This window comes from Dermacentor andersoni, chromosome 9 (genome assembly GCF_023375885.2).
Source record: "Dermacentor andersoni chromosome 9, qqDerAnde1_hic_scaffold, whole genome shotgun sequence".
Lineage (NCBI taxonomy): Eukaryota > Metazoa > Arthropoda > Arachnida > Ixodida > Ixodidae > Dermacentor > Dermacentor andersoni.
The window spans coordinates 35,658,484-35,676,883 of record NC_092822.1 but is presented as its reverse complement, the minus strand read 5'-3'; the positions used below and the strand labels follow the sequence as shown (position 1 = coordinate 35,676,883).

The window sequence follows — 18,400 nt, the reverse complement described above, 5'->3', positions numbered from 1 at the left end:
ATCATTTCGCATTATTAGCGGCGCCTCTAGGACACCAGAGCGGCAACGGGAACACGAAAGCTGGAACCCGGACTGGTCCGTGCGTTGGGCCTCGGCGAGCCCCAACCCACGGGCCGCCCTGCTTCAAGCTTTGATCCCGCCGCTGCCCCTTTGGTGCCCTGGAGATCGACGCCTGCTTTATTATAACTTCAAGTGCTCTTCTGGGGGCTCCGTTTGCCGGTTACATGTGCCCTCCTGGAACAGTGCTTGTAACGAATCCAATCTATCGTCGCGACGAAAAAAGCGACCCGCGACTTATACAACACCAGTGAGAACCTTGCCCCTTCAGACACAGAGATCACCAAATGGAGCAGCCGTGCCCACTACCTCAGGCGCGCTGGCAGCTAGCGGCGGAGCGTAAACAAACTCTACCGCACTCCGCAATGCCGGCATGTGTAGGGGACAAACGCATACAACACGCCCTAATGCCCCAACCACTGGCACGCGCCGAAAGCTTCGGCGCGCGCTGGCAAGCGAATGCGTCGCTTCGCTTCGGCTGGAGGGAAAGGGCGCGCAACCACTGGAGAAAAGCTCCGACGCGCGCCGAAGCTCGCTCCTCGGCTGCGGCGCACTGTTGCTGGACTATTCCGTCTTCATCCGTCAAAGTCCGGCCTAAAACAGCTTGCTGTAAACTAAGCTTGAAACAATAAGTTAGTGATCTGTATGTGCTTTTAGATATAAAAAACACGTTTGAATAATGAACATACACCTGCCGCAACAGTTTTTTATTTTTGAAGTAACAATAGTGTACAAAATATCGACATCAGCGCTCGCGCGTCGTCTGTCTGCAAGATCGCTTTGCAAACACCTGCACGACGATGCCATATATCAAAAACTGTTGCACCATTTCATTTTTTGGTAGCTTATTGCACAGCCAACTATGTAAGAATTAGGCGTGCAATGTATAACTGAAAAAAATCTGTGTTGGAAATATTGCCACGTAGTAGTGACGGTAAATAAATAGTGCCGGCTCAATCGCAACGATAGCGGCGAGCAATGTCTGCAATCGTAGAAAATCTCATCTTTAATCTCATCTGCGGGTCAAGCGCGTCGGTTTGCATACGGCAGTCGTCAAAGTTACAGCCTATTCGCTGGTGCCCGCGCGCCTTCCAGAAACTACAACACAATTCGTGTCGCGTATGCAATCAGATTAGCAAGGTTCGTCGACAACATACAGAACCATCGATAACATTCGCGAAACTTCCGATACGTTCAGGCGCATCCTGCACCGAGCGATAACGTTTAACGTTTTTTAGCCGGTGAAATACGGTAACCGGATACAGATAAAGCATCCGTGTCAATATAATTATGCTTGTTGGTGCATGAGAGAAACGTGAAAAAGTGGGTTCTGAGAAAATCAGCAAAACAGAATTGAAACACCTGTAGCACTCAAAAAAAAAAAAAAAAAAAACTAGAATAGCTAAAATGTATGTAATTCGTATCTTGTCTCCCCCAATTCGTGATTCTGCCAAATCTAGCCCATGGAGCACCTCTATTATTCTAGGTTGTTTTGACGCATCAACACCGCATCCGGAGGCCTTCACATTGATTGCATTGCTACAAAACATTTTCACAGTGTAAGGGCCACGTTCTATTGTAACTGGTTCCCACATATCAAGTTTGCCTTTCTTTACATTAATGAAATGACATACCGTCAGATAATACAAGTTTGAGAATTAGAGGGTTTTAATAGGAGTCTTTCGTTGCCCTTTGCCAAGTCGTACTATTGAAGCACTTATTCGAATGTATGGGAGCAGCTCATTTGCATAGTATAAGAAATATATAAACAGGTTATTTTCACAATTTATACACTTCGTCACCACAAAAAGAAAAATTGCAGTTTACTGTTTTCAGCCTGCTATGATGTTTTGACTGAGAAAGATATATTCAATTTGTTCTGCGAGGCACGCAATAATTGCTGTGGCATATTATTTTTTTGCACAACACTGCATACAGTAGCCAGCCATTATTAAAACTCAGAAGAAATTAATAGCACAATGCATATGATCAGGCACATAGCATATTATTGCACTTTCTTAATTCATGCCAGAACGACGACCACAGGCGTCCTTCTCCAACAAGGTCAGCATCCATCGTGCCTCCTTACCATTGGGCTTCACACCCTCAGCACGTTCAACCTCAGCTTTGTGGTGTTTAAAACAACCTCAAGTGCGTCTTACGGTTCCAGGGATAAGAAAGAAGACCGTCCTGCCTACCTTGGCCTTGAAGCAAGCAGCTCTGGATTGTTTGCACACTTTCTACTTTGATCGAGTCCACATATATACGCATGGTTCTTCCACTCAGACCAGCTCCACCAGCGCAGTGGTTATACCATCACGATCACTAAGCATCCAATACAAGATTTCTCACTTGACAACATCGACCGGCAATATTCTGCGATTCAAAGGCGGTCTTACAATGTCTTCTATCATCTCTTCGTCGCGGGTCATGTGAACAACTCGTGTCGGAGATACGAGAAATGCACCATCACATGATCATGAAAGGACACGACGTCGTGTTTCAGTGGCTGCCTGGTCATTGCGGTATCTCCGGCAACGACCTCACTGACGAAGCTGCTAGGAAAGCCCACGAAGGAGCAACCCTTGTTTCTGTACCTTTATCGCGGATTGACGCAGCCCAACACTTAGGCAAGCTAGCGCACTCTTTTGACATTGGAAAAGTGGCACACACCTAAATTCACTCAACATCGATTGCATTCCCTCGATCCCTCTATGCAACTGCGGCTGTTACCAGGTCTTCTGCGAAATGAGGAAACAGTGCTGTGCCGCTTACGTTTGGGCGTCGCATTCACCAGTGCATATGCATTTTTGATTGGAATGGCTGATAGCGCCGAGTGCAATGCCTGCGGTGTCGAGGAAACCATAGAACACCTAATGTGCTACTGCCCATCTTTTAAAGATGAAAGGCAAGACCTCTGCAGAGCTCTCAATCAGCTAGATGGAAAGCCGTTCACCTTGAACAAGATCTTGGGACCATGGCCTCGCATATCGCAGCTACAAAAGGCCACAAAAGCGCTGCTGCGATATTTGAAAGATACCGGATTGAGTCAACGTCTATGATCCAGACTGAGTGACCGACTGATATCCCCAGTGGACTTTCTCTTTTAATCTTTCCGTTCCCCTTTCCCTTTCCCCAGTGTAGGGTAGCCAACCGGGCTCAGTCCTGGTTAACCTCCCTACCTTTCATTTATCATTTTCTCTCTCTCTTCTTAATTTATGCCCTTTTTTTAATTGCACGAAAGCTACTGCACTAAAATAGTATACTAGTACATACTTAAAAAGCACAATTTTACACTACGATAATAATCAATCATTCAAATTTTTATTGTAGTGCCCAGGAAGAGCTAGAGAGCCTTTGTACCGGTGCACTTAACGAGCACTATGTGAGACAAAATGTAGAGAAAACATGAATGTAGTAGACAAAAAAAATGGAAGATAGAGAAACAAATAGGGAAAAAAGGAAACGCGGAAAAGTAAAAGGGATTTAATCCTACGTGATTATCTACAGATACACAAAACACAGGAAATGAACTCTGAAGTATGTTTTGGAGTCGAGTCTTATTAGCACAATCTTGTAACAAGCCCAGGCAACGAATGTGGAATGCTACCTGGTATACTGTTGCGGCACAAACAAATGCATATGATCAAGAAGCTTTAAGGAATGTATAATGTCATGGACCACCTTATACAGGAACAAGAGGTGCGAGTTAAAGTATATTTGAGAAGGCTCAACTGTGGTCGCCAGAATGGCAAAAGTGGTGCTTGAAGATAGACATCAATTTATTCTGGATGCGTTAAATGAGGTTAGAATTAGATTTGCTCATTGCACCCCCCTCCTACAGAGGCATACTCTAGTAGTTGGAGGCACACAGCAGAATTTCAGAAACACAACAGGTGAGTGGAAATCATGCAATATACGGCATGCAATTCCAAGAGCGTGAAGGGCATCTTGTGTAATTATCTATGTGAAGAGAAGCTTAGCATTTTGTCGAAGTACACACCAAGATCTTTCATTTCATCGACCCTAAGGAGTGGAGCATCACGTAGGGTGTATCAAAATTTCACATGGTGCGTTTTGTGCATATAACTTAATGCCATAGTGTTGGAAGCATTTAAGAGTACTTATTGCTTCTGCACCAGTTTGAGAGTGAAAAAATGTCTTTTTGGAAGTCGATGCAGTGGTGAACACCGTTGACCGTCTGAAATAGTCTGAATGTCTGAAATGTCGGCACACAAAGTCATGCTGTTCATTTATTAAAATGCTCTTAGCACTAACAGAAAGCGAGGAATCCCATATCGATTCAAACACCTGACGCACTGAAGAGGATAAATATAGGTCGGCAGTTAGTAACTGCACATCTAGCACCTGATTTGTGCATGGGCAATGTTCATGCTACCTTCCGAGTGCTAGAAAAGGTACTAGACTTTAGGGAGCTATTGAAGATGCTTGTGAGAACGAGGAACAAGTATGCTTCCATACGTCTTAACCCTTTCAGACACCACTTTATCCCGTTGATTGAAAAGTTGTTTTCACCACATCTCTTGCATCCTCAGAATCGTAGAAAATGTACAGCTGTAGCAAATATTAAGAATTTTCAATTGTTTAGCGAGTCTTGTCAAGTTTACAAAATTTCGACTTCATGCGAAAACTCACTACAGGAACACAAGATATGAGAACATGTACTATTTCGTGTTTTGAAAAGCATGAAAAGCACTTATCCAGCCACTTGACAATTATGCCTGGTGCACAACATTGTAAAAAACAATGAAAGAAGTGAACCCACTACATACTGACACAGTAACAACACCCAGCCGTCTACCTTCCCACTCATTTTGTTAAAACATTCTGCACGTTATTCAAAATTGCAGCACAGTTCCAATAATAAGTGTTTCAATATGTATGAAACACATTTTAAATACCATTACTTTCATCAGTGCTTTTGCTATTAATGCACACTCCTGCTGTGTCCAATTGTGTAGACAGCGTCTCAAAGGGTTAAGCTCTGTGGAGGAAATACCATCAACACCACAAGAAAGGGAAAGTTTAAGGCAAAGTTTAAGGCACTTCATATACTTGGAAACGAGGTTTTCATTGACTGTTAGCATACACTGCGCCAGACTGAGAAGGAAGGTTACTTGAAGCATATTTCACACCATATAGCAAACAGAAATGTTCTGCAAAGGCATCAGCAGTCTTCGAGACAAGACCACTATTTTCATGAAGAAGACGTACATCTTTGGCACTTCTTTTAGAAGAGAGAGCCCACAAAGCTCCAGAAATATTTTGAATTATGTGTCACGCTGGCTTCAACACAATCAATGTGGTCAAAGTGATGATTCTAATAATAATAATAATAATAATCTTAGTGGTAACTTGGCACACTAGACTAAAAAGAAGGCTGATGCCTGTAAGAGCATCTGATAACCAGCCATCTAAAGCAGGAATTTGTAGGATGCAGAAGACACTTCCTTCCCCTCCACGTGCACACACACTTGCTCAATAACACAGCACGGCACACACGCACACATTCGACAGGTGCACAACACACAGGAGTGCCAATGAAGTCTGGTTCCAAGGAACGAGAATCCAAATCGCCAGGGGGGTGGAGAGAAAGCTCTGCATGCCAGATATAATCATGGAGTTGTGGTGCCGGGCCATAGAGGCGTGATGAGGGCTCAGGCTGTGCTGACCACTTGTTCAGACGAACTGAAGAAAGATTAGTGCTGTCCAGAGAGACGTCAAACATCCTGCAGTATAGACTAGTGCAATGTTGCGTTGGTATTGCAGGGTGTGCTACTTGAGGGGTTTGAGGCAATCCTCGAAGGCTGGCATGAGCTTGTGACAACCGAAAAGACGGGAGTAAAGGGTGCGTATTGTCCGGCGCTGAACAAGCTTAAGTTTGTTAGCGTCGCGAGTTTGGTACGGGAACTATACTGATGAGCAGTACTCAAGTTGTGACAGAATGATAGAAGTGTAGAGTGCTCGGAAAACCTTAGGTCATCAGGGAAGGGAGACACGGGACACAAAGCCAAGAAAGGGCCGGTGCTTACATACAGTGCTGGTGACATATGCGGAAAAGTTGAGAGAAGAGCTAAATGCTACACCCAGAATGGGAAGAGCCCGAACAGTCTTTATAGAAGTGCCTCCAAGGAAGAAGGTTGGACGTGCAGCAGTTTCGTTGTGGCTGATTCGCATGGCAGCACTTTTTACGGTGCTACTACAAAGTTTGATATTGTAGGCCCAGTCGTTCACCTTTACGGAATGTATTTATTGTAAGCACATATGCTGTGCATCGGCATATTGTTGTTGTGGAAGCGTTAACTTGTTAATCAAACATATTCTGCGCAGATGCATTAGTAACTTGGTTTTGAGTAGATCTTTGTCCTGACTACAATTTATAGTATCGCAGCAAGAAACATTTTAGTAGAGGCTGAAGGGATTCCAGCAGTTTAAGCATACTGACTGCACAAAACACTGATGACGCCTTTTCACCTTCCCCACAATGCACTCACACCATCTACGCTTTCCATAAGCAAAAAGTGAGATAAAAAATCAATTACAGTTTCACTGACTCAGTACTTGCTGCTTCTGAAGCGGGCATCGAAGCAATCGTGGTATACGCTGCTACATGCATAGGTCTTGCATGATGCAGGTCCTGCTATGCACTGCACACAGGGCACACGTTGCAAACAGATAATTTTTTTTTGCAGTGCTCAACTATAACGACACACTGACTCAAACGTGACTGCGTTGTCACGTATGCTTCAGTGCGTCAGTGTTCTTGATTGCTACACGAGCGATTTATGCCCAACTAGCCCAAAAGACGGACGCACTAGAAAAAAGTGAGTGAATGAGTACAGTGAACTTGTACTGAACTGGATTCACATGCCGAATAGAAGAGCGCAGTGTCAGCTGAAACAGGCGGCACGGCTGATTATGTAAGTACTTCCAACAGTTCGGCTACTAGTGTATTTCGCTTTCGGAAGTTATCTTTACCACTGGAAACAGCGCAGAGCTTGCCCGTTAAACTTGAGTCAACCGACACCACACGAAACACGCCACGGTTGAGCAACCCAACTTCTACACGGTTCATTCACCACATCACAGGTCACACGAAGTCAAGAGTGCCATATTTTAAATCACTGCAGCACCAAACGGACCTGAAAATTCATTTCCTTCGACAGAGTTTCTCAGGTGAGTTCGTTCACTCGCCAGTTACGAACTCGATGGACGCGCTAGGCCTACGCGTAACGTAAACAACATCGGCGATAGGCGAGTGTTGATTATCCAGACTTCGGAGCTCGTAAACGTGTTTCCATTCGTTTTGAGCACAACAAAATGCACATACAACAAGCACAGACGTTGCGGCAATCATGATTCGGTTGGCTGTTTTAGCAGACGATCGTACCGAGCCCGGCGGAGCCCAGTGGGCAGGTTGGATTAGTCGGCGTCGTTCGAAGTCGCTTCGGATCCACGTAGCACTGCCACAACCCACGGTCGTCGGTCGGTCGGTCGTGTCGTTGTCGGCCTACTATTAAAACACTGTCTTTCAGGAACACTGTCGCGCGCGTCGTGCGTCCAAAAAACTCGGACGATCGTTGGTGCCGGGGCCTTCGCAATGCTTCGCACGGTCGGCCATTACAGGCCTAGCAGCCAGAGACTCCGCAGCCTCCGATTGGTTGACGCCTGCGAGGCGTCGCAGCCTCCCATTGGTGCACGCCGGCGCAGCTTCGCCGCGCGCCGGCAAACTTCTAGCATCGGCAGTAGACATAATCGCTGCGCGACGTTCCGCTTCAGCGAGTTCCCGACCGACGCTTTGACGCATTTGACCCTTCGGCGCGCGCCGAAGCTTTCCAGCGCGTGCCAGTGGTTGGGGCATAAGAAACCTCCTCCGTAGTAAAGGGCAAAGGCCCTCAGATGTTCTATCTAGCACCCGCTCTTACTCGCGCCTGCGCAGAAACGCCACGCCCCGCTGTGCCTACTAGCAATTGTAAATATGCAACCGGGAGCGCTCGCCCAAGCCAGCATGCCGACTGCCCATAGAGGGCGCCACTGCCTACGCAATATGGCGGCGCCCGTGAAAAAAAAAAGCATGAAGGAAGGAAAAAACTAGAAAAAACTGAGGAGGGGCCCTGTACGTTAGTCTTTGGGAAGCTAAGTGAAGCCGGAAGTTGGCGTTGCTCCGCCATCACGTCGGGCCAGTTCTCCACTCTTGTTTACATTTCTCACGAAACCACGCCGAGCTGCGCGACATCGGCCTGCTCGGACGCGCGCGCTCCTCAGCTATACTAAACCAAAGGATGTAATCGCGATGTCTCATCGCATTACCGTTGTCAAAGCCATGTTGAAAGAAGTTCATAACGAACTTCGCCAATTGGTCCGTGAGCTCGAATCCGCTGCTTTTGCGCGCGTTTATGAAAATGCTTTATCAGCCCATCCAACTGGACTGTTCTCATAAATCGTAGGCACCGACCGCTGCCGAGTTCTTGGGTGTTCTTTTCAATTAAGATAACTTTTATCGCCCCCTTGTACTTGCCTTTCTCTGCTCGGTCTTCCTGGGGCTCTCAGACGGACTTGTGAGCTAGACGTCTGACGATACAAAAAATTTGGAGGTCGCTTAAGCTTTGCCTTCAAGAGTGGAACGCGATAGCGTTATCGCACCCCATTCGCACCGCCCACTTATTCGCTCGGCATGCTCTTGAGTCCCACAAAGACATAGTTTTCATATACAACACTTCTAAGTCCACATCACAACATTTTTCTAATTATTTCTTCCAGGAGCACCGCGCAGACGCATGACTCCTCACCAGCAGCACGGCACACATCGCAGGGGACGCTTTCCCACCAGACGTGCTACGGCGCAGCGATCAAGTCAGAGGCGTCCCGCATAGGACGCTGCACCTAGGAATCGCGCTGTGAGCGGAAAGAGAAGCCGCGTCGCCTAAACACGAGGGTTTGAGTGACGCACGCTGGCAGTTGGAAGGGGAGAGAGCGAGAAAACTAATGAAACGCAAGGGTATTGGGGCATCCTCGCACCAGTCCGCGCGCGGCTCCAATGCGCTCAAACGAGACGAAGGGGAGAAGCGGGCGAGTGGCGCGCTACCTGTCGGGGTAGCGTCGTACATTGCGAGGAGGGGGTCTTCTGTGTTTGCCGCAAGATGGCTCTGCGTGTGCGCTAAGCACAGAAGAAATGTAGCTGAAACGTACTTCGCTACTCGTTTAACTGCGACTTCTGTAATTTACATGCTCATAATTACCGATATACACCACAGTATAACTTTCTACGGCACGATTCTAAGGCAACACCACAGTGTCTAGAGGCGGTTTTGTCCCGCTTTGAACAATCGAACTCATGGCTGAGTGGTAGCGTCTTCGTCTCACCCTCAGGAGACCCTGGTTAGATTCCCACCCAGCCCATCTTGCCAGTTGTTTTTATTTATGAACTGCCTTCCGGTATTTTTCACTCACGGCCAACGCATTAAAAATATACGCACCCTCACTGCACTGCAATAACGTACTGGAGACACGTAGGGCACACCGACCCATTTGCGATCCATTTAGAGTTTATGAGCACAAACACATTCTCGCTTGATGCATCGTCGTGTTTTATTGAACAAACATCGGGTGGCCGCGCATCACTACCACAGCGCGCCGGCGAAGAGGCAGAGCGTCATTTCTTACTCCGCGTTTAGATACATTGACTTCGGCCCGAGGTGTCTTCCTCCCACGGTAGGTAATGCTTCACGGAACCAAAGTTATCTGATAGCCGGCGCACAGTGGTACGCGCGTAGACCCGGCCTACGTGCGACCGCGGAAATGCGGTTTGACGTGTTCGCAGGCGTACGTTCCGTGGAGCTTTGCTCACTCTTGCAGCGCATCCGCTAACTTTCACTTCCCCGCGCTTCTCGCGTGCACAGATTAAGATACCCCTGCGGCAGGGAGGATTCATTCCTTAATAAGTCAAAGCAGCCGCTTCTTTCCCGTTCTCCCGGATGAAGCGTCGAGTGGCCGGCGCACGGTGCAGAGGCCTGCAATATGCACGTATTATGCCCAAAGCTCTATCAGCACGTGTATTGTGGTACACCTGTGCAGGCGTGTATGACCCTCGAGCGCGCTCTCCTTCAAAGTGTTTATGCTGTCGCGAGTACCGCGAGAAACAAGCAACAGTTGAGCAACATGTGTTTTAATATGCACAAAAGCAAGTTGTCACTGAAGACAAAGCTCTAAAACCAGGATTATGTGTTCTCGAATAACGCACGTTCTACGTGCCGCGAATGCACCATGCGCTGTCAAACGCAGGAATCACTATCCTGCAAGGCGCTCATTGCACAGATTCTGAAACGCATCGCTTTCGGCCTGAGATGGAAAGTTAGCATGATTCCGCCAAAGAGGGCAAAATTTCCCGCGGATATTCCTTCGGCCGTTGCCAGTGCCGTGGCGCGGTACATTGCGTACAGCGTTGCATGCGCGTTCATCTCACGAGCTTTAGTTCCTCCTGGCCACAGCAAGATCCGGGACAGCACTGCCCAGATAACAGAGCGCAACAAAACACGGAGACTAACGCAAAGCTGCCCACAAGACGCCTTTGCCTCGGTGCGAAATCTACGGAGCAACACGTGTGAGCGCACACAACCACAACAAAGCCGCCGCTGTGACCCAAGAACATGGCCGCTACAGCAAAAGAAGGGAAAAAAAAGGAGGAACTACTGACTGCGTCACTTCCTTCGCACTTTTCACCTAGCGCGCAGATGGGATAGGGCCTCTATTCAGTTTTTTCCTTCCTCCATGACAAAAAAAAAACAACGTTTATTCGCGACGAGGACTTACGGAGTCACCATCTCTGGGAACCGGCTCTCTAGCGCAGTATGATGAATAACGCGTCGCGCTATTCGTAGATTTGGCTGCCTGCGCTCAATAAAGACACAACGTGGGAGCCCTCCTGCACATTTCTGCAAGTACTCTAGAAAAGACGGAATTTTTTCCCCCGGTCAAAATAATAATCTTGGGCAAACAGATAACACAAAATCGTTTGAAGACGCTTTCTCTTTACCGAATACGTACAGTGAATGCCCATTGCGCGCGGTCGCCGCGATGGAGTCCCCTGCACGGGTTTCTTATGTGAAAGGTAGGCAGTCGCTGAGAGCAAACTATGCGAGATATGTTCTCATAGTGGGCTGTCTGTATAATCAAATTGAGTATAACAGAATGAAGCCTCGATGCAGCGATCTCACGGGTTCGCGGCGACAGGCTGCGCGTCTGCATGCATGTCCGCGCATAATGTTTCCCTTTCGCAGCGAGCGCGTTTTCCCAACGTGCCGTGAGCTTTAGGCCGCAGCATATGAGCATTCGACAGGACACATGCAACCGCTGTTGCGTGGACGCTATCAGAGCTGTTCAAAAATAAGTTCGTTATAACTAGGGACCTCGACGCCTATGGCGACTTGTGATCTGCCGTCGGGACGATTCAACCTTTTTTTTTTTCTAAGTTCTTGGATGTTTCAACATCGTTAATTCTGAAGTTGCATCGCACTCTGTTTATCGGTCATTTCAGTGAGCGATTTCCCACTGCTTCGTTTCCTTAATTCAGTACATTCATCGTTTGTTGCTGACACAAACATGAGCATATGTTATCCCCTTTTTAATGTGCTTCTTACCGTTCCCTTTCCATTCCAGTGAACTTGCCAGTATCTAGCATCGACAAGTTCATGGATCAAAGCTTCACGACATTAGCCGGGCATCGCGCGCGGGCAAGCGTCTCAGTGCGCGCTTTCTGCTACTCACCGAAAATCGCAGCCCCGACGCCGTAGCAGAAAGGTTCCTCGCAGAAGTGTTTGCTGCACACCCGAGTTGTAGCCGATGACTGCTTGCCGGTTATAAGTTTCGCTATCCAAGCTTCACGCAGCTTCTTGTCCCGTGGGTACGTATGAAGGCTGACACCGGGCTCCGTTGGGTATACGTCTGGCACTGCGGCACCGAGATAGCCTACCATGTTGGACGCCTTCTAAGGCAGGACGCCTTCAAAGGCAGTCACTACCTATTGTAGTGCTTTCAAGTTTTTTCAAGCAGACACCCGAAGCGGGAAAACATCCCCACTTAGTCTGAACATCAGCGCAGGCGGAAGTGTTCAGCTCGCGTCGGCGCTTCCGAAGCAGCCAACGAGGCCGCAGTGTCCACGTGGTCCCTCATATTACGTCACTCCGACGGCAGCGCCAGCTTTTCCAGTGGTGGAGCTCGCCCCCGATACCTAAATATACGAACAGCCCCACGCCGACAACGACAGCAAAAGAATTCGCTTCGAGGGCCCACATAGAAGCTATCGCAATCGCCACGCGATCAAATAGTGGGAAAAGCTTCCGGTTCACACTGCAATTCACTGACGCCCTTTTCTTCGTCGAGTGAAAACAGATTTCTAGCCAAGATAAATTTCTGCATACTGTAGTTACTACTGCTACACAGCGCTTCTTCGACGACCTTGTATGAACAGACATCACGTAAATTTCCGAGAAGTTAAAACATCTCCAAGTAGTTCTGCAGCAGGCGAGGGCAACCTCATTCAGGCAGCGCTGCCGCGGCTCGCCACCCGCCCTTTTCTCCTCGCCCGATGGAAATGTCCAGTTGCATGCTGCATCTTCATACAGACCATATATGCGGGTCATATTGCTGCACTATTCAATCACTTGAGTTGCTCATACTATAGGTCTTACGTCCTTGACCACGTTATTCCTCAGAATTCCGAGAATGGCAGCCCACAAACGAATGTGATTAAACGAAACATTAACAGCGCATGAACTTTATCTAAAACCTTCTCAGACTATTGAACAATAAAAGTCAAAACGATATCAGCGCTAAAACCTGAAAGTGATGCAATTCTAATGGCGCGGCTTTTAACGGGCAGCGTAGTAGCGCCTGTGAGATGTCATTACGGGTCCTACCCGGCATGTTAAAGCTATAAGGGGTGCACGAAATTTTGGCGCAGCCTCGTGCAATTACAACACCGTCTAAGAACTTCAAGCGCAGCGCCAACCCTTGCTATATATGTCAGTGCTTCATCATACGGGCGAAACTGACAATTTTTTCTGTTGTCAATTGGTGATCTTGTTCGATATTGATAATTTCACCCTTATAGCTTGCTCTCCTTTTTCGCTAATCAATACACGCATCGTAACTAATCATGTCGAAATAAATACTCCTGCTGTGAATATACGAGTTTCAATATTGGATATTACCTATTCGTATTCGATATGTTGCTATTCGACCACGGTCAACAAGCGTGGCAGAAATAATGGAAAACACGACCGAACTAATAGTTTATTCAGTTTCAGACACGATCAGGTTCTACTGCGCCTGCTTTCGATACTACACAACGGCGTACAATACGTGATCAAAAAGCCCAATGTTCGAACGTGAACAAACATTGCATGACACTGGTCTGGTGGTACGTACAAAATGACGCAGACGACTTGTCTCGCGTACACTGCTGTTGCTTCAGCTGCTGCGAATGCAATTAGGAAAGGTATAAGACTGGGAAGCTATATACTAATACATGCCCGCAAACTCGACGTTCACATACAGGGCCTCCTTCTTGACATAACCCTGTAGTTCAATGTCCTTCCAGTTCTTGTGGTCCGTCCAACGGCCCCAGTTCCAAGCGTCAGGTTGGTTTCTTCACCATCTTGTGCTATACTCAGGCGTGTCCGCAAACTCAACGTTGACGTACAGGGCCTCCATCTCGACATACCCCTGTAGTTCAATGTCCTTCCAACTCTTTGTCTCCGTGGAGTAAGCCCTGTTCCAAACTCCGGGAGTGGGTTTCTTTGACACATCGTGATGATCCATGGATAGCGGCAAGCGGACGTCTCTTCCCGCATTCCTTGGGTGCATGATTACCAAGATCACCTTCTTTTTGAAAGGCCACTCCACGTAACCGTCCCACTCACCATCGCGCAAAAAAAGGCTAAAACTCACTTTCATATCGTTCTCGTCTTTGCAAAACTTGCAGTCGAGCTTGAAGGTGTAACCTCCTAGCGAATACGTATCGGTTGACTTTGTAATCTGCTTTTTCTTCTCGTTGAGCGCGTCTAGTCCGGCGTAAACGTTGGCGAACTTGCACGTGGTGATCAGAACGCCGGCTCTGGAAGCAGCGCGATACGGTCCCTGGATCACCGTCGCCGGCTTCGCAGCGGCAAGCGCTGACTGTTGGTCGCTGCTGGACTTTTTTTGCACTTCAAGCATCTGGCGTTCGAGGCTGGCCACCTTCTCGGCCAAAGCGTTGGTGAAGCAGCTGAACACGGCTTCCAGATCGACGCCCTTGCTCAGCATCAGTTCCCGCAGAGTTTCTACGTCCGTCTTGCCAACATCTCCCAGTCCCTTGGCGGCCGCTTCGGCATTCGCCGCAATCAACGCACCGGTGCACTTCCGATAGTGATCCACCGCGAGATTGCGAAGCACAGGTCCCTGGCACTTGCCGCACCTGGTCTCTCCGCCCCCGCACCTGGTCAGGTGACCTCCGAGCTCGGACAGTTTCCCGGCGAAGCCGCACACCCGGGGGCCCGCCGTACATACAATGCTACGTTTCTCGAGCTCACTGCGCTCCATGCTCATCGAGTGAACTTCGGAGTCGGCGAACTTCTTCCCGTCGAAGGGGCAGCAGTCTCCTCGCCCTGCCTGCGCCTTGCACGACTCGCAGAAGACGTGGCCGCACGGCAGCTGCACGGTGCGGCGAGGCAGCAGGCCGCAGACGCCGCAGAGGCGGGCGGCCGGCATCGGCTCGGCGAACGAGACGCGACGCATCTCGAGGAACTCGCCGAACCCGGTCAGCGTGTACGTCCATCCATCCGTCATGGCTGCGAAACGGAACACGGAAGCAAGCGACAGTTTTCACTCCGACCGGTATGACACGTGGAGCGAACCGAAAGCCTCCGTAGCCTCTCACGACACAATGGCCGACTGCACGGCGGAAATTGGCGCGAATGGAGCGAGCAGGCGTGTGAAACGTCAACACGCGCTGAGTGCTGAAGAGAGACTGCGCGCTCGCGGCGGGCTTAATACCGGAAGTCAAATTGTGACAGGTGCTGCCAGGTTGACAAATTCCGCCATGTTTTAGTTTACAGCCAATCAGAGAAGGTGTAGCCGCACTCTGAGCAAATCGTAGCTGACTATAAGAACATTTTGACAGCGTTGCAGAGTTTGACAGTGAGTATAGTTATTACTCCACGTGTTTAACGAGCATTACGAGTAGCATGGCGTAGTAGCGCCACACTGTGGCTGCTTAAGGCAGGAGCATGGATGTTTTCCTTCCTCTATGGGCAGGAGCATTGCGTGGAGGCCGCCATTTTGGTCACTATTGTAATGTTTTTAGTTCCCTCTAGCTGAAGCAGGTTATGCATAAGGCAGTTTGACCATTTGTCGCCACCCCGTGGCAAAAAAAAATTTCATTACCGATCCTCATCAACCATGACTAGAAGTGACTCGCGCTATTAGCCTTACTTTGCGGCCTGCGAGATCGGGCAGAGCGTGCGTCACTATGCGCCAGCGAATCTTGGAGGCCACGCTCAATTATACACTGTCAAATTCTGCAACGCTGTCAGGTTTTTCTTATAGTCCGCTATGATTCGCTCACAGGGCGTTTGCGCCTCTTCTGATTGGCTCAAAATTAAAACATGGTAGAGCTAAACGACTTGGCAGACCCTAATGTCCCGATTACAACTTCATTAATAAGCCACTTGGCGGAGCTACAACCTGCCGGCAAACCATACCGCTCGGCGAATACGCACCTTCCGCACGCCTGCTCGCTCCATTCGCGCCAATTTTCGTCGCACCGTCGGCCATTGTGTCGTGAGAGGCTACGGAGTCTTTCGGTTCGCTCAAAGTGTTCTACCTGTCGGAGTGAAAACTGCCGCTTGACTCCGCGTTCCGTTTTGCAGCCATGACGGACGGATGGACGTACACGCTCACCGGGTTCGGCGAGTTTCTCGAGATGCGTCGCGTCTCGTTCGCCGAGCCGATGCCTGCTACCCGCCTCTGCGGCGTCTGCGGCCTGCTGCCTTGCCGCACCGTGCAACTGCCGTGCGGCCACGTCTTCTGCGAGTCGTGCAAGGCCCAGACAGGGCGAGGAGACTGCTGCCCTTTCGACGGGAAGAAGTTCGCCGACTCCGATGTTCACTCGATGAGCATCGAGCGCAGTGATCTCGATCAACGCCGCATTGTGTGTGCGGCCGGCCCCCGGGTGTGCAGCTTCGCCGGCAAACTGTCCGAGCTCGGAGATCACCTGACCAAGTGCGGGGGCGGAGAGACCAGGTGCGGCAAGTGCCAGCGACCCGTCTTTCGCAGCCTCGCCGTGGATCACTATCGAAAGTGCACCGGTACGCTGGTTGCCGCTAGTACCGAAGCTGTCGCCAAGGGAGTCGGAGATGTTGGCAAGACGGACGTAGAAACCTCGCGGGAACTGATCGTGAGCAAAGGCATTGACCTCGAAGCCGTGTTCTGCTGCTTCACCAACGCTTTGGCAGAAAAGGTGGCCAGCCTCGAACGCCAGTTGCTTGAAGTGCAAAAAAAGTCCAGCAGCGACCAGCAGTCATCGGTTGCCGCTGCGAACCAGGCGACGGTAATTCAGGGACCGTACCGCGCTGCTTCTAGAGCTGGCGTTTTGATCACCACGTGCAAGTTCGCCAACGTTTACGCTGGGCTAGACTCGCTCAAGGAGAAGAAAAAGGAACTCAGGAAATCTACCGATACATATTCGCTTGGAGGTTACACCTTCCAGCTCGAGTGCGAGTTTTCCAAGCACGAGGACGACATGAATGTGCGTTTTGTTCTTCATTTGCGCGACGGTGAGTGGGACAGTTACGTAGAGTGGCCTTTCAAAAAAAAGGTTAGCATAATCATCATGCACCCCAGGAATGCAGCCAAGGACGTCCACTTGCCGGTAACCATGGTTGACCACAAGATGGTCAAGAAACCTGAACCCAACGCTTGGAACTGGGGCCGTTTTACGGACCAGAAGAACTGGAAGGACATTGAACTACAGGGGTATGTCGAGAAGGAGGCCCTGTATGTCAACGTAGAGTTTTCGGACATGTATTAGTACAGCTTCCCAGTCTTGTAAACTTTCTAATTACACTTCGCACCAGCTGAAGCAAGAGCAGTGTACGTGAGACAGGTCGTCTCCGCCATTTCTGTACGAAGAACCATACCAGTGTCATTATGCAACGTTTGCACACGTTCAAACATTTGATCACGTATTGTACGCCGTTGTGTGGTCTCGAAAGCGAGGGCACTTCCTCTTGATCGTTGTCGAAAATTAATAAAACTATTAGTTCAGTCGTGTTGTGCGTCATTTCAACCAAGCTTGCTGACCGCGATAAATATAGTAATACAGAGGTGCGCGAATACCTACATTTCAAATACGAGTAATGTCGAATATTCAAACGCATATATTTACACCAGGAATATTTATTTCGATATAGTTGGATACCACGCACGTACTTTAAGTGCAAAAAATGACGGCGGCTAACTATACGGGAGTGAAATTATCAGTTTTAAACAAGATCACCAATTTCACCAATTGTCATTCGAAAAAACTGGCAGTTTCGCTCGAAGGATGGAGCACCCACTGCAGTAGCAAGGTTTAGTGTTGCGCTTGAGATTTTCACGCGGTTGCGCCGAAATTGCTTGCACCCTTACAAACTTTTTAAAGGGCAACTAAGGCGGTTTTTTTTACCGTATTAGGACACTGTCATTTTCGAATGGAGTTGACAGCCCTGTGACCGGTAGCATGGTTCAGTTTGCTTAGAAACTTATAGTTTTAGATAGCCCAGCAAACGAGGTACCGACACGGGTATAGCTGCTTCTTATGACGTCACCATGAGTCGATGACGTGAGATACTACACTGCCGTAATGTACATACAACAGGGTGTCTACGAACCGGAAAAATCGAGGAATTCTCAGGGATTTTGAGTAGTCTGGAAAAACTAGGGGAAAACTCAGGGAATTTGTGCCTCTATCAGGAAAAATTAGCGGCAATTTTGTTGAAAGGGTCCAAAGTCGCGGTAATGCTGGCTCGAGTAACAGGCAGGAATTGTAATGAATCGTCTTTGACGCCCTGCCGTCGGCTGGAGGAGTTTCCAGTGTACGGTCAACGACCGACTTTCCGGATGCCCGATAATTTGGAAGGCTTCGCGGCGGCACCACGTACCCCATAGAGTCAATGTATCAGAACGTCTGAAATTTCGGACGCAAGAACCTTTCGCCGTCCGATTTTCCGGACATTTTGCCGTGACCACAGGTCCGAAACTGCATTAATCAAAGCCATCACCGCTGCCGTTTTGATTACCTCGCCGC

General features: G+C 48.9%; 1 protein-coding gene across 1 annotated transcript; it reads left to right on the top strand.

Annotated features, from left to right (window-relative positions):
* The first annotated feature begins 15,985 nt into the window (after nucleotides 1–15,985).
* LOC140213300 (uncharacterized) lies at nucleotides 15,986–17,143 on the top strand. Its single transcript, XM_072284508.1, has one exon. The coding sequence runs from the start codon at nucleotides 15,986–15,988 to the stop codon at nucleotides 17,141–17,143; it is 1,158 nt and encodes a 385-aa protein (XP_072140609.1).
* Nucleotides 17,144–18,400: the final 1,257 nt, after the last annotated feature.

Bases quoted from the DNA above. Each gene is read 5' to 3' on its own strand.
- LOC140213300 (XM_072284508.1), top strand. From the start codon at position 15,986: ATGACGGACGGATGGACGTACACGCTCACCGGGTTCGGCGAGTTTCTC.